Source organism: Nomascus leucogenys, chromosome 18 (assembly GCF_006542625.1).
Source record: "Nomascus leucogenys isolate Asia chromosome 18, Asia_NLE_v1, whole genome shotgun sequence".
Taxonomy (NCBI): domain Eukaryota; kingdom Metazoa; phylum Chordata; class Mammalia; order Primates; family Hylobatidae; genus Nomascus; species Nomascus leucogenys.
The window spans coordinates 24,364,272-24,387,446 of record NC_044398.1 but is presented as its reverse complement, the minus strand read 5'-3'; the positions used below and the strand labels follow the sequence as shown (position 1 = coordinate 24,387,446).

The following is a 23,175-nucleotide window of genomic DNA, read 5'->3' as shown; positions in this document are numbered from 1 at the left end:
CAGGAGCTCTTGTAAGGCAGGCCTGGTGGTGACAAAATCCCTCAGCATTTCCTTCTCTGAAAAGGATTTTATTTCTCCTTAGCTTATGAAGCTTAGTTTGGCTGGATATGAAATTCTGGGTTGAAAATTCTTTTCTTTAAGAATGTTGAATAATGGCCCCCACTCTCTTCTGGCTTGTAGGGTTTCTGCAGAGAGATCTGCTATTGGTCTGATGGGCTTCCTTTTGTAGGTAACCTGACCTTTCTCTATGGCTGCCCTTAACATTTTTTCCTTCATTTCAACCTTGGAGAATCTGACGATTAGGTGTCTTGGAGTTGCTCTTCTTGAGGAGTATCTTTGTGGTGTTCTCCCTATTTCCCAAATTTGAGTGTTGGTCTGTCTTGCTAGGTTGGGGAAGTTCTCCTGGATAATATACTGAAGTGTGTTTTCCAAGTTCGTTCCATTCTCCCTGTCACTTTCGGGTATACCAATCAATCATAGGTTTGGTCTTTTCACACAGTCTCATATTTCTTGGAGGTTTTGTTCATTCTATTTCATTTTTTTCTCTAATCTTGTCTTCACACCTTATTTCAATAAGATGATATTCAATCTCTGATATCCTTTCTTCTGCTTGATCGATTTGGCTATTGATACTTGTGTATGCTTCATGAAGTGCTCGTGCTGTGTTTTTCAGCCCCATCAGGTCATTTACATTCTTCTCTAAACTGGTTATTCTAGTTAGCAGTTCCTATAACTTTCTATCAAGGTTCTTAGCTTCCTTGCACTGGGTTAGAACATGGTTCTTCAGCTCAGAGGATTCTCAGAGGAGAATGTGACAATTAAGTGTCTTGGGGTTGCTCCATCCAGTTTCGTGCCCTTGCTGGAGGGGAGCTGCAATTATTTGGAGGCAAAGAGGCATTCTGGTTTTTGGAATTTTCAGCATTTTTGGGCTGGTTTTTCCTCATCATCGTGGATTTATCTACCTTTGATCTTTGAGGCTGATGACCTTTGGATGGGGTTTTTGTGTGGGGGTCCTTTGTGTTGATGTTGAGGTTGTTGCTTTCTGTTTGCTAGTTTTTCTTCTAACAGTCAGGCACCTCTTCTGCAGGTCTGCTGCAGTTTGCTATAAGTCCACTCCAGACCCTGTTTGCCTGGGTATCACCAATGGAGGCTGCAGAACAGCAAAGATTGCTGCCTGGTTCTTCCTCTAGAAGCTTCGTCCCAGAGGGGCACAGCCTGATGCCAGCCAGAGCTCTCCTGTTTGAGGTGTCTGTTGGCCCCTGTTGGCAGTTCTCTCCCAGTGAGAAGGCACGGCAGTCAGAGGAGGCAGTCTGTCCCTAAACAGAGTTCAAGCACTGTGCTGGGAGAATCCTCCTTGTCAATATCAGCTGTTCTCTTCAGAGCCACCATGCAGGAAAGTTTATGTCCTCTGAAGCTGCGCCCACAGCTGCCCCTTCCCTCAGGTGCTCTGTCCCAGGGAGATGGGAGTTTTATCCATAAGCCCCTGACTAGGTCTGCTACCTTTCTTTCACAAATGCCCTGTCCAGTGAGGAGGAATCTAGACAGGGAGTCTGGCCACAGCCGCTTTGCTGTACTGTGGTGAATTCCACCTTGTTCAAACCTTCCGGCCACCTTAGTACTGTCAGGGAAAAACCACCTACTCAAGCCTCAGTAATTGCAGATGACCCTCCCCCCACCAAGCCCGATGGTCCCAGGTCAATTGCAGACTGTTGTGCTGGCAGTGAGAATGTTAAGCCAGTGGTTCTTAGCTTGCTGGGCTCCGTGGGAGTGGGACCCTCTAAGCAAGACCACTTGGCTCCCTGGCTTCAGCCCCCTTTCCAGGGGAGTTAATAGTTCTGTCTCGCTGGGGTTCTGGGTGCCACTGGGGTATGAAAAAAAACTCCTGCAACTAGCTCAGTGTCTGCCTAAACAGCCGCCCAGTTTTGTGCTTGAAACCCAAGGCCCTGGTGGTGTAGGCACACGACGGAATCTCCTGATCTGCGGATTGCAAAAACCATAGGAAAAGCATGGTATCTGGGCCAGATAGCACAGTCCCTCATGGCTTCCCTTGACTGGGGGAAGGAGGTCCCCCGGCTCCTTGCACCTCCCAGGTGAGGTGATGCCCCACCCTGCTTCTGCTCACCCTCTGTGGGCTGCAACCACTGGCTAACTAGTCCCAATGAGATGAACTGGGTACCTTAGTTGGAAATGCAGAAATCACTCGCCTTCTGTGTTGGTCTTGCTGGGAGCTGCAGACTGGAGCTCTTCCTATTCAGCCATCTTTTTTCCTTTTTTTTTTTTTTGAGATGGAGTGTCGCTCTGTGGCCCAGGCTGGAGTGCAGTGGCACAGTCTCGGCTTACTGCAAGCTCTGCCTCCCGGGTTCACACCATTCTCCTGCCTCAGCCTCCCGAGTAGCTGGGACTACAGGTGCCCATCACGCCCGGCTAATTTTTTGTACTTTTAGTAGAGACAGGGTTTCACCATGTTAGCCAGGATGGTCTCAATCTCCTGACCTGGTGATCCACCTGCCTCGGCCTCCCAAAGCACTGCTGGAATTACAGGCTCAGCCATCTTAAGTGTCGAAAATAAATGGTTTTTCTCTTCACCAGTTGTCTTTACTTTGTGAGGCTCCTGATTCCACTGCTTCTCTTCTTCAATTCACTCCTGTTATGGAACTGTCATGGCCCTCTAAAGTCTGTGTCCTTGCTAGCCAGCTTCAGGGCTAAAACAGCCTTTAAGTGCAAGGGGAAAAAAAACCTCAGGTATTTCCCAAATCGGTAGCTGCAGAGCTACTCGATCCTTACTGTAAACTGAACATTTCAAAAACAAGATTGCTTTTTTACATTATGAAACCCTTTCAATCTTGCATTTAATTGATTCTAGTGTTCTCTTTCTGGTTTTAAAATTTATAGAAAAAGATCAAAATATAAGAAATGTAACTTAAAAGTCCAACTGTTAAAACTGAAAATATGAAAATTTAGATTAGCTTACATAATTACAAGCTAATTAATTAATAACAAAGGATGAGGCCTACCTACATTGCAAGTATACTGTACTGTAAGTGTAAAACCCTGATCGATATAGCCATTCTATCAATAATATTAAAATTCAGTGTTCACTGAAGCAAAATCACTACTTTTTTTGGTGATGATATGTACCATGGCATTGGGGAAAAAAAAAAAACATGAACTTTGGATTCATTAAAAAACAGAAATTTCGGCCAGGCGCAGTGGCTCATACTTGTACTTCCAGCACTTTGGGAGGCTGAGTCAGATAGATCACCTGAGGTCAGGAGTTCAAGACCAGCTTGCCCAACAGGGCAAAACCCCACCTCTACTAGAAATACAAAATTAGCCAGGTCGTGGCATGCACCTGTAGTCCCAGTTACTCAGGGGGCTGAGGCACAAGAATCGTTTGAACCTGGGAGGTAGAGGTTGCAGTGAGCCAAGATCACGCCACTGCACTTCAGCCTGGGCAACAGAGAGAGACTGTGTCTCAAAAAAAAAAAAAAAAAAAAAAAAAAAAAACAAAAAAAAAACAACAACCCCAGAAATTTTAAATGCAACGAAATGTAAGCTCATTCAAATGTTTTTCTCAAAAGCCATGAAAAACAAACTATTCTAAAATATAAACTAGAAAACATGTTATGAAATAGTTTATTGATTCCACTCAAGATAATGGGACTATACTTTCACATTTTCTTATCAATAGTTCTAATAATTATACATAAAAGACAGTTATGTGGGTCAACAGGAGACACACTGTAGATAGAAAATTACTAACAGATTGAAAGTACAAGGGTGGAAAAATATATTATGCAGGCTGGATGTGGTGGCTCACACCTGTAAACCCAACACTTTGAGAGGCCAAGGCAGGGGTTTCACTTTGAGCCAGGAGTTCAAGACCAGCCTGGACAATATAGTGAGAGCTTGTCTCTGCAAAACATTTAAAAATTAGCCAAGCATGCTGGTATGCACCTGTAATCCCAGCTACTCAGGAGACTGAGGTGCGAGGATCACTTAAGCCTGGGAATCAGAGGTTCCAGTGACTGGCAACCTCTGCTTGCCAGTGCACTCCAGCCTGGGCAACAAAGCAAGACCCTGTCTGAAAAAAAAAAAAAAAAAAAAAAAAGATATATGATGCAAACAACACCCACAAGAAAGACAAAGTGGCCATATTAATGTCAGAAAGAATAGCCATTAAACAAATTAGATTATTTGTTAGATGAAATAGACAAATACTTAGAAAGGCACAAATGACTAAAAAAATTCCAGAAAAAATAGGTAACTTGAACAGACCTATATAATAAGAGATTAAATTAGCAATCAAGAAACTACCCACAAAGAAAAGCCTAGCCCCGAATCACTTCACTATTGAATTCTAATGAACATTTAAAGAAGAATTAGATAGAGCGGCTGCAACACCTGCCCTGATCCTGATCCTCCATCCTCAGACTCGACTGGCAGTGTAGGCCTCCAGCCTTGTACTAATGTCAGATGTGAGAGCCTGTGCTTAGGTAAGAAATCACGTCTCACTGAAGACATTCAAACAAAGGTTGGAACACTACTTTACCAGAACAGAAAGGAAACTCATGCATCAGAAAAGGTGATTAATAAATGTACCAAAAGAATATGGGTGCACAAATACCAGAATCTGATCAGATTAAACAGTTTAAGGAATTTCTTGGGACTGACAATAAACTTACAGAAATCTGCTTTTTGGACTGTGTTAAGACTGCACAAGAGATGTAAAACCTGAAGAGACCAGCCTGTTCAGAACACTTTATGGAAATATTTTTAAATGACAAAAAGAATATCCATGAGACTTCAGGAATATAATATTCAGCAGAATGAAGCTCTGCCAGCCAAAGCAGGACTCCTTGGCCAACCACAATAGAGAAGTCCTAGACTGCCAACAGCTGCTGCACTGGAAATGAGTATGCATCTGATACAATCCCCTGAAAGCAGTTGCCACCTTGTTAAGCCATCTATCATGAGTTTTTGGCAAATGGAAACCACTGGAGAAACCAGTGATTATTCCTATTTACCGGGAATAATCAGAATAGAAGGTCTTATTATTCAATGAAATAATAAGGTGCAACATTTGTTGAGGCCTTAAGATTCGGCAGCATGGTCACTTGATTAGAAAAATAAGCAATTGCTGCTGCTTTTAAAAAAAATTAATACCAATTCTCCACAAACTCTTCCAAAAATTAGAAGAGGGAAGACATCTCCCAATTCATGTTATGAGGCCAGTATTACTATGATACTCTAAAATCAGACAAAGTCACAAGAAAATAAAACTACAGACCAATACTCATATGAGAATGATGCAAAAATCCTCAACAAAATACTAGCAAAACAAATCCAGCAACATTTAAAAATTATATATAACATAACCAAGTGGAGTTTGTCTCAGGAATGCAAGGTTGGTTTAAGATCCAAAAATCAATTAATTCAATGCATCATATCAATAGAATAGAAAACAAAATTACATGATCATCTCAACAGACATAGAAAAAGCATCTGGCAGCCAGGCATGGTGGCTCACACCTGTAATCTCGCACTTTGGGAGGCCAAGGCGGGTGGATCACAAGAGGTCAGGAATTCGAGACCAGCCTGGCCAACATGGTGAAACCCTGTTTCTACTAAAAACACAAAAATAAGTTAGGCATGGTGCTGGGCACCTGAAATTCCAGCTACTCAGGAGGCTGAGGCAGGAGAATTGCTTGAACCTGGGAGGCAGAGGTTGCAGTGAGCCAAGATCATGCCATTGCATGCTAACCTGGGCAACAAGAGCGAAACTCCGTCTCAAAAAAACAAACAAACAAAAAGCATTTGGCAAAATCCACTACAACTGACTCTTGAACAACACTGGTTTGAACTTTACAAATCCACTTACACCAGTATTTTCTTCCACCTCTGCCACCCTTAAGACAGCAAAACCAATTCCTCCTCTGCCTCCTCAGCCAATCCAACATAAAGACAATGATCACTTTTCTCATGAAACATTTCCACCTAATAAATAGTACATAGTATTCTTTACATGATACATATATAAAATATGTGGTAATTGACTTTATGTTACTGGTAAGGCTTCTGGTTAACAGTAGGCTATTAGTTGGCAAGTTTTGGGAGAATCAAAAGTTATACATGGATTTTAGACTATGCAGTGGGTCAGCACCCACAATCACCATGTTGTGCAAGGGTCAACTGTACTGTTTCAAGATAAAAACACTAAAAAAACTAGAAATAGAAGGTAACTTCCTCAATCTGATAAAGGGCATCTAAGAAAACTGCAGAGAAACATCAAACTTAATGGTGAATGATTAGATATTTTCCCCCTATATGAGAAACAAGACTAGGGACATCTCTTCTTGCCACTTCTGTTTACTGTTACACTACAAGTACTAGTTACAGCAATTAAGGAAGGGGAAAAAAGTTAAAGGCTTCCAAATTAGAAAGAAAGAAGGAAACAAAACTATATTCACAGATGACATTGTTTTGTTTATAGAAAATCATAAAGAACCCCCTAAAAAATATTAGAGCTAAATAAGTTCAGAAAGGCTGTAGGATACAAGATTAATATTAAAACACACACACACACACACACACACACACACACACACACACAACTGGGCTAGGCACAATGGCTCATGCCTATAATCCCAAAACTTTGGGAGGCTAAGGCCAGAGGATTGCTTGAGTCCAAGAGTTCAAGACCAGCCTGGGCAACATGGCAAGACTCTGTCTCTACAAAAAAAATTAACAATTAGCCAGGCATGGTGGCACATGTCTGGTGGCCTCAGCTACTTGGGAGGCTGAGGCAGGAGAATCAGGTGGGCCCAGGGGGTCATGGCTGCAGTGAGCCATGTTTGTACCACTGCACTTCAGCCTGGGCAACAGAGCATGAGCCTGTCTCAAAAACAAAACAACAAAAACCACACACAATTTTATCTCTAAGCCATCTGCAATGAATAACCCGAACATAAAATTAAGAAAAGAATTCCACTTACAATAGCATCAAAAAGAAAATAATATTTGGGAATAAGTTTTCTTTACAGTGTAAAATTTACACTCTGAAAACTACAAAACATTGTTGCAACAAGTTAAAGATGATCTAAATAAATGGAAAAACGTCCCACATTCATGGAAAATTTTATTAAGATTGGCAATATTACCCATCTTGGATGTAGAGATTCAACGCAATCCCTATCAGAATCCAAGCTATACTCATTGTGTAAATTGACAAACTGACTCTAAAATTCACTTAGAATTGCAATGGACTGAAAATAGTCAAGGAGGGAGAATTGAGTGGGTGATAGCTAATGTATATGGGCTCTTTTTGAGGTGATAAAAATGCTCTAAATTTGATTTATCTCAATAAAGCTTTTTTTTTCATGCTACTTAGCATGAAAACAAAGAACAATTTAATTTCCTTATGGGAAGAAGGACTCACAGAAAGGTACCAAGAAGTGATATCATTTGTGCTAAGTATATGTTTTACTATTCTCTAAGTCTTTAAAAATTTGAAAATACACACATAGCAATAATTAACCAGAATAGTACAAATTTGAGCATGCTGGTTTTGAATTACATATTGCTGTACTAATGATGTTCATAAATGAATTGTCAAGACAATTTTCAATACAATGGCAGCCAAATAAATACACAAAACACCAAGAACAGGGATTTATATTATACAAGCAAGTACATGAAATGGAAAACTACCATGAGAGCCAACATACAGTGGATTTAGGATTAAGGAGTATAAATATATTAGAAATCTTTCAAGAAGTTAAGAAGGACAGCAAAAGACAACAAAAACAGCAAGAAGTAAGTTAATGATTGCAAAAATCCTTTTTTTTTTTTTTTTTTTTTTTTTTTTTTTTTTTTTTTTTGAGACAGAGTCTTGCTCTTGTTGTCCAGGCTGGAGTGCGGTGGCATGATCTTGGCTCACTGCAACCTCCGCCTTCCTGGGTTCAAGCGATTCTCCTGCCTCAGCCTCCCGAGTAGCTGGGATTACAGGCACCCGCCAACACGCCCAGCTAATTTTTTTTTTTGTTTTTGTATTGTTAGTAGAGACAAGGTTCCACCATGTTGGCCAGGCTGGTCTCAAACTCCTGACCTCATGATCCACCTGCCTGGGCCTCCCTAAGTGCTGGGATTACAGGAGTAAGCCACCGCGCAGATATACTATGGCAAGTGTAAGAAACCTTAGTATAAACATTGTAAAAATGCAAGTCTAAATGTAAAGGAAACAAATCTAGAGCATCACTTTGAATATACTTGTTATAGTATACTATCAAGGAGAAGAAAAATAACTTTAACTTTGAATGTAACTGTAGCACAATGAAATGAGAACAAGTGTTCTTCAATCAAGCTAATAATAAAATTTCACTCTAAGTTTCTGACATAAAGGATAATGATAGATGTCTAATGAATAGAGTTAATATTGATATCATTAAGAAGTATTTTCATATTTTATGAGGTTTTTAAAAAAGTATTTCAGAGACAATGTTCCAATGTTCCAATAACATTCTACATATTGTACTATTCCTGATATAAAAGTACTTTGCAAATGGGCAATAAATTTGCCAGCCATTTTAATCTTTCAAAATTAAGTATTTAAAATTGGTAATACACGGCATGCTATATAGATAATTAAAACAGTAAAAAAAAGTACACTGAGTGAAAAACAAGTCTCTCACAAACAGCAATTCCTCAGTTTTCCTCCACTGGTTTCCAGTTTCATATGTGTTCTTACTGAATTTCTATTTATGTTATTTCTTGACTCTATTCTGATGCCCAGATCTGTCAATATATAAACACATAATATATATACACTGAAATATACACTGAATTTTCCAAAACAGTCTAGGTTTCTATTCTTTTTAATCAAAGCAAATGCTATGTATGGCTTCATTTTAATTTCTACTTGCTTACAAGTTTGAATAGTAATATTCGGAGTTTTCAAATTAGGAAGCAAGATATATCACCTGAAACCTGGTTTACACAACATTTTAAAAACTAAAAGTCATCAGGTATATAAATGAAGATTGTCATATTACTCAAAAATTATATGGGAATATAAGGAAACAACTGACTTTTTCTCATATAAACAATACTAAATGCAGACATATAATGAAACAATAAACACAGTACTTGAGATTTTTAACTGTAATTTCACACCTTTTCCTTACCCCTCCACCCAAAATACTATTTTTCTGATCAGAGTTGAATACTAAAATTAAATAAGTGTAAATTAATATGCTATTTTAAAATCAAACTAAAACCAATTTATAGTAATAGAATATGTTAATATTAACTCAAACAGTTTAAATTCCCTCCTATGTACGTGAAAAATGGCCCTTCAAAATGGAAGAGAATTTCATCATCTGGTTTAAAAATAACAATGAAATAAACAGCAATACAGACAAGACTACTTTTGGCCTCTGGCTTCTTTCAATATAGAAGTATTATAAAGAAAAAAGTAAGCCAGTGATGATATAGTAAAGAAACCTCCACTTTAATAAATCATTTTTTCAGGAAAAGAAGTAGTCTGCAAAATCTGTGAAAGTGATTTATCTTCAGGTGAATAAAATGAACAGCAATTGATCTTGTACCTAGGGAGTGATTCTTCTTCCACCAGTTACAAACATATCTCTGTTAAATATCACTAGAATAGGTTGGGTAATCTCATGTTTTGAATAATTTACTTGCACACTTAAGATTTAGGATTTATTCCAAAGTTTTACGTCCAACACCACAGTTTCAGTTGGGTCATTAACTTGTTCATTATTTCATCACTTTTTGCGTCTGTAAAATGAGACCAGCTTTGTATGGGACCATCATAGAAATGACACCAAACACAGATTTGGTGGGTGAAAGAGGTATGTCAGAGGTAAGATTATCATGAAAAAGGGATATATAAGCTGAGATATGTGAAATGGGCACAAATTGGTGAAGTGAAGGAAAAGAATGTTATACACAGAGGAATCTGTATGTTTACGTCAACAAGATACATGATTACCAAACGTTTCACTTTACAGCAAAGAATTTTGAAGAAATCAAGACTGTCTTCTAATTTAGTGTATAAAGTGGATCATTTTGAAAATAACATCTACTTTACTTACATTGGTTTTCCTAGAAATTCTGTGAAGAGGCTAAAAAAGGAATTTAGGCCAGGGCAGTGGCTCACTCCTGTAATCCCAGCACTTTAGAAGGCCAAGGCAGGAGGACTGCTTGAAGCCAGGAGATTGAGACCAGCCTGGGCAACATGGTGAGACCCCATCTCTACAAAAAATAAAAATAAAAAAATTAGCCAGGCATGGTGGCATGCACCTATAGTCCTAGCTACTTGGGAGGCTGAAGCAGGAGAATCCCTTGAGCCCAGGTGTTTGAGGCTACAGTGAGCTATGATTGCGCCACTGCACTCCAGCCTGGGAAATGGAACAAGACTGTCTCTTAAAAGAAATTAAAAGAAAAAAAACCTCCCCAAAGTAGACATTACATGCATTCTTCTTAGTGTGTGTGTACTATTCTGTAAAATCTTACCAGCTGTAAAGATTCATGTACTCACCAGCACAATTAAGACACAGAACTATTCCATCACCACAAAGAAGCCCTCTCCTGCAACTCCCTTATAGTCATACCTATCTCCTTCTCCCACATTATGCCTAACTCCTGGAATGACAGATCAATCTTCCAAAACTAATTTTTTTCATTTAAGTAATACTATATAATTGGAATTATACAGTAGGTGACATTTTGATTTTAGCTTTTTTTTACTTCGTGTGATGCCCTTAAGATCTATGGGAAATGTTGACTGTACCAGTAATTTATTCTTTTACAAAGCTTAATATTCCATTGGATAGATATATCACAGTTTGTTTATCTATTCACCTGTTGAAGGTTATCTGGATTGTTTCCAGTTTGAGGCAATTACAAATTAAGCTGATGTAAACATTTGTGTAGCAAGTTTTTACATATACATAAATTTCCATTTCTCTATATTAAATACTCAGGAATATGATTGCTGAGTCATATGGAATATTTATCTTTAATTTTATTAAAAATGCCAAACTGTTTTCCAGAGTGGCTGTGTCATTTTCCTACCAGCAACAGACGAGAAATCCATTCATTCTGTATTCTCACCAGTTTTTACTTTCGCTATCCACATATGTATGCAGCAGTATCTTATAGTTTTAATTTGCACTTCTCTAATGGCTAAGAATATTGAAAATATTTTACATGGCTTACTTGCTATTTTTTATATTCATTTTTATCATTTAAGTTTTTGTTGTTGTTATCCTAGAAATTCTGTATAGAGGCTAGAAAAGGAATTTAGGCCAGGGGCAGTGGCTCATGCCTATAATCCCAGCACTTTAGGAAGCTGAGGCAGGAGGACTGCTTGAAGCCAGGGTCTCGTTCTGTCACCCAGACTGGAGTGTAGTGGTGCAATCACGGCTCATTTAAGATTCTTAAATACATTCATAGCCCAGCATGGTGGCAGGCACCTGTAATCCTAGCTACTCGGGAGGCTGAGGCATGACAATCACTTGAACCCGGGAGGCGGAGGCTGCGGTGAGCCGAGACTGCATCACTGCACTCCAGCCTAGGCTACAAGGGCAAGACTCTGACTCAAAAAAAAAAAAAAAATCTTCCGAAGAGGGGATATACAATAATATCTTCAAGTTCACAGTTAGTAAGCTCTTCTAGCTAATAGTAGGACAACACAGATTAATATACAAAAAGCTAATGAAGCCAGCTGTAGTAATAAAAAGTAGACGAGTGTAAGTATGGAAAATTTACTTAGAAATGTCATTATAGAGATGATTTGATTAAAGCTATTCACTTTGATAACCCAGGAAAGGCACTTAAAATTCACAAGGCATGAGTCAGATAATGTCGGTGTCCCTACAATATCCTTTGGACCTAACCCTTTCCCACCATTCCAAATTACTTCCAACAGCCAGTATCTTCCTCTGTATGCCTCAAGGCTTTCCTCTGAATGGCTGAATGCTACTCTGCCCACCATAGCACCAGGCAGGTGCAATGTCTTCTGTATGGCAGTCCACAACCAGTAACAGGAAATATACTCACTCTTTCACACTTCAGGTGAGTTAGTCCCGAAACTAAATTTGACACTGACTTTCCCAGAATTATCCCACAAGATAAAGCTCCAGCAACCTATTGTGGTAGTTTAGTTAGTAAGTATTCATTAGCTGCCTTGCTTTCCTTGCATCAGTTCTTGCCTGTTACACACATCTCCAAAGTAGGCTTTGTTCTAAAATCCTTGCTTCAGGTTCGGCTGCTGGGAAAACTTATATACGTTAAACCACCCACCACAACAAAATAACTCTCATTAAAAATAAAAAATACTTGGAAGCAAAAGGTAGTGACAATAAACAAGACATATATATAGTAGGCCCACCATATCCATGGGATCTGCATCTGCAGACCAACCAACAGCAGATCAAAAATACTTGGAAGTGGGGGAAATGGATAGTTGTTGAGTCTGTACTGAACATGTACAGACTTTTTTCTTGTCATTATTCCCTAAACAATATAGTATAACAAGTATTTACTTAGCATTTACAGTGTATTAGGTATTATAAGTAATCTAGGGATTATTTAAAGTATATGGGAGGATATGCATAGGTTATGTGCAAATATTATGCCATTTAAGGGACTTGAGTATCCATGGATTTGGTATCCACAGAGGGTCCTAGAACCAATCCCTTATGGGCACCAAGGGATGACTGTACTTTCCTTTCTCTATTTACTTTTTATATTTATTATTATTTCATAACTCTCTTCAACTGTAAATTAACAGCATTTCCCCTGCATATTGAAAACCTAATTTCTAATACGTCCATTACATTAAAATTAACAGTGCAAAATTACAGATGTCTACAACTACAAAAAATATTGACCTGTAAAATGCAATAAATTCAACTTCCATGATTAGACAGCAAAAAAAAACAAACACATTAAGCTACAGTAATCAGAGAAGTATGATATTGGAGAAAGAAGAGACATATAGATCAATGAAACAATATGGAATATAGATATACAACCACATAATTGATTTTCAAAAAAGTACAAAGTCAATTAAAGAGATTTAAATAGACTTCAGGAAAGAGTAATGGATCAATTGGATATCCATATGCCAAAGCAAAAAACAATAGCAAAAAACAATAATCAAAAACTCTGTTACAGACCTCACCCAGTATACACAAAACTTAACTCAAAATGGATCACAGATCAGTAAAAAGTAAAACTATGAAATTTCTAGTAGAAAATATAGGAGTAAATCTTTCTGACCCTGGATTAGGCGAAGAGTTCTTATATGACAGAAAAGCATAATCCATTTTACAAATACATAAATTTGTAAGAACTGCTCACTGAAAGATATTGTTAGGAAAATGAAAACACAAGCCACTCACTAGGAGAAAATATTTGCAAATCACACATCTGATAAAAGTCTTGTCTGCAGAACAGATAAAGAATTCTCAAAACTCTGTAACAAAAATAAACAACTTTTTTTTTAAAAAAAAAAGGCAAAGAGTTTGAAGAAATACTTCTTCAAAGAACATATACAGATAGCAAATAAGTATATAAAAATGTGCTTCACATAATTAGGGAAGTAGAAACAAACAATGAGATGCTCCTCTCCCCCTTATAATTGATATAGTAATAAAAGCTGACAATATCAAGTGCTGAAAGGATGTGGAACCACTAGACCTCTCATATATTACTAGTGAGAATGTGAAATGGCACAGCCACTTTGGAAAGGAGTTTGGCAATACATCTAGTAAAATGAAAATTTATGTTAACACAAAAATGTATAAATATTTTTAGCAGCTTCATAATCACCAGAAACAATTCAAATATTCCTCTAGAGTGGATAGAGACACAAGGTGCAGTACATCACGATGACAGAAAACTACTCAGCCATTAAAATTTAAAAACTATTGACAAAGCAAATGGATGAATCTAAGATGAACTTACGTCAACTGAAGAAAGTCAGATTCAAAGGCTATGCACAACATGATTCCATTTGTGGGTATCAGTATCTCAGGAGAGCTGGAGAAAGCTGGGCTGCCACGTTTTGGCACAGCCAATGGCAACAAGCCAAAAAAATCAATACATAAAATAAAACAAAGAATAGGTCTGTAATCACTTACTGTGATAGTATAAGAGGCTAAACTGGAGAAAGTGCCAGCTACCCCCCATTCCATTTTCCCCTGTAGCCTTCCCCCTATGAAGCCTGCCAGGAAAACCTCTGTAAATGCCTTATGATCAGACCTAAAAAATCACTCATAGGTTGTTGGCCAGAAGCAGGAACCCTCAATACAAGTCACCGGAAAAGGCAAAACTATACAAACAGAAAATTATGGAGAATGGGATTTGATTTTACCCTATTTAATAAAAGCTAACACAAAAAAGCCTCAACTAATTCATGGATGCAGGCAGAAGACACAAGACTCCTCACTCAAAGAAAAAACACTTCATTACTTATGACAAAACAGAAGAACATCAGCACATTTGCATCAGTTCCCCTCATCCCAAGTCCTTTGGGGATGCTCAGATGGATGCTATGCCTGTAGTGAGTTTGCATCACCAAATGAGAAGCACTGAACTTCAGGAATCCACCAATTTTATAGGAAGCAGTAAATAAGCTTGCTTTATGTCTGGGAAGAGATGTTATCTCATGTCTCAAGTTTATCAGCTGCATATATAACCTTGAGAAATGTCCCAGGAAAAAGGGCAGTCACAACCTTACAGTCTTCACAAACAAGTGAGGAGAAGTGTCTCTGTCAACAAAAACAGAGCAGGGATTGCTAAGGGCTGAAGTGGGGGAAAGGAAGACTACAAAGGGGACACAGGGAAAGTTTTGGGGTGATGAAACTATTCTCTATCTTATTTCTGATACTGGTTGCAAGACTGTGCATGTGTCACAACTTGCAGAAACATACACTACAAAGATCACTTTTTTGTATATAAATTATAACTTGATTTTAAAATGGAAAAAATACTTTTTTTGAAAAATAAATTTATTTGAAAAGAATTTATTTTCTAGAAAAAAGTAAATCTTCCCTTAAAAAAAAAACAAAAATATACCCAGTACCCTGTGGTACCATCCCTGGTGTCCCTTTCTGCATATGTCTACTTTCAGTTGCCAACTACTTAATGTTTACAGTATTCATTTAAAGTTAATTAATTATACTTTCAGATATGCTTCAACACCTATTCAAGCATTAAATCAGGACTTATAATTTCTAAATCTTTTTTTCTTACAACAGTTTTTGAGAAAGAAAATAGATTAAATTTGCAAAACAATAAATTAAAAATTAGTATAGTTTACTGTTGCCTTTCAGCTCTCTCAATCAAGATATCAAAAATAAAATAACATTTGGCAGGCATCCCTTCATACTCCCCACCATGGATATTAACTCACAAATAAGATAAACCCTCAAAATTATTAAATTGCCATTGTTCATGTTTCTCCTATTGACCAATGATCTAAAGTCTCATTTTAGTAAGGTTCTAATAGAATGGACCATCTGTTTTATGTTACATGGGAGGCAGCAAAATTCTTCCTCTCTGACTGGATTACTAATGCTCATGCCTTCTATGGCACTGTACTTCTCATTCGTATGCACTAGCTTTCTAAAGTACAACATACCCCCTAAAGTAATACATTTTCCTTTTAACTGTACAATACTGTAGATGCCATATTTTTAACGTGACATGCTGGTATTTCTTTTTTAAAACCACAAATGCATTTCTTATTCTCAATCACAAATTTAAATTTCCTGTGTATTCCCAGCCCACTAGGCATTTTTCTTTTAAAATAGCTGAAAAAATAGACGATTTCAATTTTTTGATTTGTCATCTCATTTTTTATAGACCTCTCTCCAAGTAACTATTAGAATGGAAAGTGAAAAGATACTTAGTTTTTTATCCTTTTTCTATAAAATCAATTTAAGCTTAAGAAAGACTGTAAAATATTTCTACTTCTTAAGAGGAGTAGTAGTAAGTCCATGCCACATCTAAAATGATCTAAAATAATACATTTATATTCAATTTAAGAAAAATAACCTTAATAAGGCATTCTTCCAGTGTTCAAACTTAAATTATTTTAACATGAGTGTTTTAATTTTTTAAGTCATCAAAATTTGACATATATTCCTTATGTTATTTCAGAGATTTACACAAACACTTAGCTGAAACCATCTTACATTTCATTGGTTAAATTAAGATAAAGTAATACTCTTCAAATGGAGTTGTATTTCTAATACCTTCAGTTTTTCTTGTTGTGCAATATTTTGTTCATTATGAACAGATTCTGACAAAATTGAGACAAATTGCATCACTACTGATGACTCTCAATTAGATCTTCAGTTCATTTCCCTTGCCTAACTCTAAAAAAGCTACATATGGTTTAAACCACTGGTACTTTTTACTTTCTGCCAATACACAAACCATGCTTTTTTGTGTTGAAAATATTCTCATGAATAATTATACTAGTCTCCAAAGAGACCAGATGGTAATAAATTCTAGAGCAGATCTGGAAGCTTTCTCTAAATTTACCTTTTTTATAGTCTCACCATCATAATGCAGTTCTTTGTGCTATGGCTTAGAATAGCTATGGCTAAACATAGAAATGTGAGTAAACTTTGTACAGAAATTTAAAAAAACAATCATTTCAGGGTCTTTCATAACTACATACACCTCTCATCTAATACTATCATCAACAACTTTTAGGAGAACATCACCTTGATAGAGTATGACATTACTAATCAAATTATAAAATTTTTACATTTGCAAAATGTTACTATGAAAGTAACATTTGTCTGGGCACAGTGGCCCATGGCCATAATCCCAGCACTTTGGGAGGCCTAGGTGGGTGGATCACTTGAGGTCAGGAGTTTAATACCAGCCTGGTCAAAAGGGTGAAATTCTGTCTCTACAAAAAATACAAAAAAAAAAAAAATTAGTTGGGCATGGTGGCAGGAGCCTGTACTCCCAGCTACTCAGGAGACTGAAACAGGAGGATTCCTTGAACACAGGAGGCAGAGTTTGCAGTGAGCCAAGATCGCGACACTGAGCTTCAGCCTGGGCGACAGAGCGTGACTCTGTCTCAAAAATAAATAAATAAATAAAGTAAAATTTAAGAAATATGATCCAGCTAACTACAGCAAATGATATGAAGTTAAAGAAATACAAATGTTGGCTGGGTGCAGTGGCTCATGCCTATAATCCCTGCACTTTGAGAGGCCAAGGCAGGTGGATCACCTGAGGTCAGGAGTTTCAGACCAACCTTGCCAACATAATGAAACCCCGTCTATACTAAAAATACAAAGAATTAGCCATGTGTGGTGGCAGGCGCCTGTAATCCCAGCTACTCGGGAGGCCTGAGGCAGGAGAATCACTTGAACCCGGGAGGCAGAAGTTACAGTGAGCTGAGATCGTGCCACTGCACTCCAGCCTGGGCAACAAAGGCAAAACTCCGTCTAAAAAAATAAACAAATAAATAGAAATGTAGACTAATGTTTACTAGTATTGACACTGATTCTATTTTATTATTCTTCTGGAAAACATGATTAAATTATTCTGGCCTTGCTATTTCAATTGAAGTAAAATAACTTGCACAATCTTCATTATTTCTATTAATCATAAATCACTCCATTTTACTTAAGAGTATCGTGTTTGTGAGAAAAAAAATCAAAAGAGGTTTTCAAAACCAGAACATTATTCAAAACTTTCAAAACACATTGTGCTATATAAAATTAAATTTTAGGCATTTCCTTCCATCTGTAAGAAGCAAAACACAGCCATAGTAGTTTATTATCTACTTGTATACCGTTATACTGGTTTCAATACAGGTGTAAAATATTAGCTGCATAATTTTTGGTATAATTATTCTTATAGCTCAAAACAATTATGTATAAAAGAAATGAAAACAAAAAAGAAAAAAGTTCAAATAGAAACAGGAAATATAAATTGGGGTGGGAAGGTACAGGGACTACAGAAAAGAGGGATTAAAAACAATGTCTGAAAGTTATTTTATTATTTTAATAGTCATTGTTGCTTCAAAACATGGTGGCTATAAATAAGAAATACTATCTCACATAGTTTTGGTGGGTCAGGAATTTGGGAGCAGCTTAGTGGAACAGTTCTCTCTTGGGGTGTCTCATCAGGTTGTAGTCGATTAAGTAAGGCAGGGCTCCAGTAATCTGATGATTTGACTGGAGCTGGCTCACTCACAAGGCCAGCATATTGGTGCTGGTTGCCGCTGGAAGGCATATGTTCCTGCCCATGTGGGCCTCTTCAAAGGTTGACTGCGTATCCCTAATACATAGCAGTTGAATTCCCCATTATGGGTGTCCCAAGAAAAAATAATATGGAAGTAATGATGCCTTTAATGATCTAGCCTCAGAAATAGTACACCATCATTACATACATTCTACTTATTAGAAGCAAGTCGCTAAGTCTGGGCCATATTCAAGAGAGGGGAAATTAGGTTCTACCTTTGCAATGGAGAAGTATTAAAGAACTTGTGAACATGCTTTAAAAAAATATTTTTTTAAGAGACAGGATGCCACTGTGTTTCCCAGGCTGCAGTAAAATGGCTATTCACAGGAGCAATCATAGCATACTGCAACCTCAAACTCCTGGCCTCAAGTGATCTTCCCATCTCAACCTCCTGAGTAGCAGGGACTACAGGTATGCACCACCACACCTGGCTTTCTTTTCATTTTTCATATTAGAGTAGGTGGCAACTGTTACATAAAGCAAAAACCCACATTAGATAGTAAATATAAAAAATACATTATTTGGTTTTGAGACAGGGTCTAGCTCTGTTGCCTAGGCTGGAGTGCAGTGGCAGAATCATGGCTCACTAACAGCTTCAACCTCCCAGGCTCAAGCAATTCTTGCACCTCAGCTTCCTGACTAGCTAGGATGACAGGCATGCACCACCGTGCCTGGTTAATTTTTTTTTATTATTCATAGAGACAGGGTTTTGTCATGTTGCCCAGGCTGGTCTTGAACTCCTGAGCTCAACTGATCCTCTGGCCTTGGCTTCTCAAAGTGCTGAGATTATAAGCGTGAGCCACCTCACCCGGCCTATTATTCTTAAAAGAAAAAAAATTTATCTGATCTATTTAATGATACATATAATTGTTCATACATACATAAATCGTATGCCATCTTCACAAAGTCATTAGTAGTGCTTTTATAAAATTAAATCTAAGTTTTTCTCTTATTTTGACAGAGCTCTAATTTCTAAAATGCTCATAAATTTTCAGTTTTCTGCTACATGTATTAAAATAAATGCCACCTGCAACCTACCAGCTACTCGTTCTAAAACCATAGTTTCCCAGTGGTCACCTAACATCCATCCATCCAACCAATCTTCTTCCTTATTTGAAAACTCCACTGCATAACTGCTAACTTTTATGCAGAGATTTTTAAATGAAAATTCTGGTTAATAGTTAGGTGGGCAACAGTTACTACCAAGTGAAGTCTATAAGCCAAGGTGTATGGACCTCAACATAGTGGGTTGTAAATGCTTGATATGGGAAGAATTAAATAAGGAGAAAAGAATGAGAAAGAGCTTGGTGATAGTCCGAAGTTCATACTTGCCCAGCTTGGGGCACATCCTTCTTGCCCCAAATCACTGTGGTATGTTACAATCTAGACTATTTGGTTTTTTACTTTGTTATCCCAAGAATCTCAGCAGCAAAAGTACCAAAGAACACAAATACTCTTAAAAACATTCTTCTTTAAAAATCAAGGCAGAGTGATGTTTGCAAAATGGAAGGGTAGGAATTGTTGTCTGGTTCTCCACACCCTATAGAATTTCAATTAGTATCTTCTCAGTGGCAAGACGACTACCCTGGATCTCTTGGAACTCAGGATGATGTCTCATTGTACCACAGAGCTGAGAAAAATCTGGGAACCGCGTATTAGTCCATTTTTACACTGCTATAAAGAAATATCGAAGACTGGGTAATTTATAAAGAAAAGAGGTTTAATTGACTCACAGTTCTGTACGACTCGGGAGGCCTTGGAAAACTTACAATCACGCTGGAACACAAAGGTGAAGTAAAGACCTCCTTCACATGGTGGCAGGAGAAAAAGACAGAGAGTGAAGGAGGAACTGCCCAACACTTATAAAACCATCAGATTCGTAAGAACTTACTCACTATCATAAAAACAGCATGGGGGAAACCACCCCCATGATCCAATCACCTCCCACCAGATCTCTCCCTCAACATGTGGGGATTATGGGGATTACAACTGGAGATGAGGTTTGGGTGGGGACACAGAGCCAAACTGTATCAGACAGTAAGGCAAATGGTGCTTTGACTGCAACACCCTTCCCCTAAGCCCACATATGCAGAAGTCCCCTGGATGCAAGTTTCTATGGTGGAAAAAATGAGTGGGAAGTGGCTATTCGGCCTATTGTAAGCATAGTATATAGACCTCTTATATCTTTAGTATGAGGATTAAAGACAAAACTATTAAAAATAATTATAACTACAACAATTGACAGTGGGATATGCAGTTTTAAAAGTTGTAAGTTGTAACATCAAAAATTCAAAATATGTGGCTGGACGAGTTGGCTCATGCCTGTAATCCCAGCACTTTGGGAGGCCCAGGCAGGCAGATCACTTGAGGTCAGGAGTTCAAGACCAGCCTGGGCAACATGGTGAAACCCTGTCTCTACTAAAAATACAAAAATTGCCTGAGCAAGGTGGTGCACACCTGTAATCCCAGCTACTTGGGTGGCTGAGGCATGAGAATCGCTTGAACCCGGGAAGTGGAGGTTGCAGTGAACTGAGATTGTACCACTGCACTCCAGCCTGGGTGACAGAGTGAGACTGTATCTCAGAAAAAAAATTCCAAATATGAGAGAAGAAGAGGAGTTAAAGTACACGGTGTTTATTAAACATTTTTAGCAATCAAAGTTAAGTTGTTACTAGTTTAAAATAACCTGATATAAGCAAATATCAAAAAAACTAAAGGGAAAGATAGAGTACAAAACAATCATAGTAGACAACTTTTTTTTTAACTTTTATTTTAGGTTCAGGGGTACATGTGCAGCTTTGCTACATGTGCAAGTTGTGTCATGGGGGTTTGTTGTACAGATTATTTCATCACCCAGATACTAAGCCGCGTATGTAACTGTTATTTTTTCTGATCCTCTACCTAGTAGGAAACTTCAGTACCCCATTTAAGCAATAGAAATATTATCCAGACAGAAAACCAAGAAAGAAACATTAGGTTTAAACTGCACTCTTCAACCAAATAGGCCTAACAGACATTTACAGAACATTCTATCCAGCGGCTGAAAATTACACATTCTTCTCAACTGAACATGAAACATGCTTCAGGATAGAGTACATATTAAGCCACAACATAAGTCTTAACAAATTTCAGTTCAAAATCATAGATTATCTTTTCTGATCACAATGGCATAAGCTAGAAGTCAATAATAAGAGGAAAATCAAAAACTCTACAAATACATGGAAATTAAACAACATGGTCAATGAAAAAATTAAATAGAAACAAAAAGATTTTTTGAAACAATGCCAATGGAAACAAAGCATAACCTATCAGATACAGCAAAAGCAGGTCTAAGAGTGATGTTTATAGTAATTAACACATAAATCCCCAAAGACGAAAGATATAAACCTCATGTTGCACCTCAAGGGACTAGAAAAACAAGAACAAGCCAAACTCCAAATTAGCAGAAAAAAATAAATAACAGAGAGAAGAAATAAATGAAATAGAGACCTAAAAACCATACAGAAGATAAATACAACAAAGAATTAGGTTTTTGAAAAGATAGCCAAAAGCAACAAACCTTTAGCTAGACTAAGAAAAAAATGAGAAGACACAAATAATAAAGTGAGAAACAAAAAAGGAGACACTACAATTGATCCCAGAGAAATATAAAGAATTATAAGAGACTCTCATTAACAATTATACACCAACAAACTGGAAAATCTAGAAGAAATAAATTTCTGAATACATATAATCTACCAAAATTTAATTATGAAGATATAGAAAATTAGAACAGACCAATAAGGAAAGAGATTAAATCAGTGATAAAAAGTCTCCCATCAAAGAAAAAAGAAAAAATGCCTAGGACCTCATGGCTTCACTGCTGTATTTTACCAAAATTTTTGTTCTGTTTTTTTAAAGAGACAGGGTCTTGCTCTGTTGCCCAGGCTGGAGTACAGTGGCATGATCATAGTTCATTGCAGCCTCCACCTCCTAAGCTCAAGCAATCCTCCTGCCTCAGCCTCCCAAGTAGCTGAGACTACAGATGTGTACCACCACACCAAGCTAATATTTTTTTTTTTTTTTTTTTTTTTTTTTTGTAGAAACCAGGTCTCACTATGTTGCCCAGGTTGACCTCAAATTCCTGGCCCCTTGAAGTTCTGCCTCAGCCTCCCAAAGTGCTGGGGTACTGGCGTAAGCCAACACACCCAGCCCTACCAAATATTCAAAGCGAAACTAATACGAATTCTTCTCAAATTATTTTTAAAAATTAAAGAGGAAAGAATTCTTCTAAACTCATTCTACAAAATCAGCATTACCCTGATACCAAAACCTAACAAGGATACAACAAAAATAAGAAAACTATAGGCCAATGTCTCTGATGAACCTAGCTGGAAAAATCCTGAACAAAATACCAGCAAACCAAATTCAATAGCACATTAATTTTGGGAGGCCAAGTAAATAACTTGAAGTCAGGAGTTCAAGACCACCCTGGCCAACATGGTGAAACCCCTCTCTACTAAAAATACAAAAATTAGCTGGGCATGGTGGCGGGCACCTGTAATCCCAGCTACTAGGGAGGCTGAGGCAGGAGAATCGCTTGAATCCAGGAGGTGGAGCACCTCTGCACCCCAGCCTGGGTGACAGAGTGAGACTCTGTCTTAAAAAAAAAAAAAAAAAAAAAAAGCCAGCACATTAACAAGATAATTCACCAGGATCAAGTGGATTCATCCCATGGATATACAAATGGTTCAACATACACAAATCAATAACTGTGATATATCACATTAAATGCAGGAAAAAACCATATTTCAATAGATGCAGAAAATGCATTTGACAAAATTCAACATTCTTTCATATTAGAAATTATCAACAAATTGGGTATAGAAG

At 37.6% G+C, this 23,175-nt stretch overlaps 2 protein-coding genes across 4 annotated transcripts in view; one reads left to right on the top strand and one right to left on the bottom strand.

Annotated features, from left to right (window-relative positions):
• ADK (adenosine kinase) overlaps positions 1-23,175 on the bottom strand; it is a 581,536-nt gene that overhangs the window by 383,903 nt on the left and 174,458 nt on the right. The gene's annotated exons all lie outside the window — the stretch shown is intronic.
• LOC105739018 (mitochondrial import inner membrane translocase subunit Tim9-like) lies at positions 4,398-5,041 on the top strand. The gene is made up of 2 exons (XM_012502987.2): positions 4,398-4,727; positions 4,804-5,041. Exons 1-2 carry the CDS (start codon positions 4,597-4,599, stop codon positions 4,874-4,876), a joined length of 204 nt encoding a protein of 67 aa, XP_012358441.2. The 5' UTR covers positions 4,398-4,596; the 3' UTR covers positions 4,877-5,041.

What these genes read in the sequence shown, in the direction of transcription:
- LOC105739018 (XM_012502987.2), top strand. Translation starts at nt 4,597, where the DNA reads ATGTACCAAAAGAATATGGGTGCACAAATACCAGAATCTGATCAGATT. An exon ending in GTTAAGACTGCACAAGAGAT is followed by an intron (nt 4,728 to 4,803) that starts GTAAAACCTGAA and finishes AATATCCATGAG; the next exon opens with ACTTCAGGAATATAATATTC.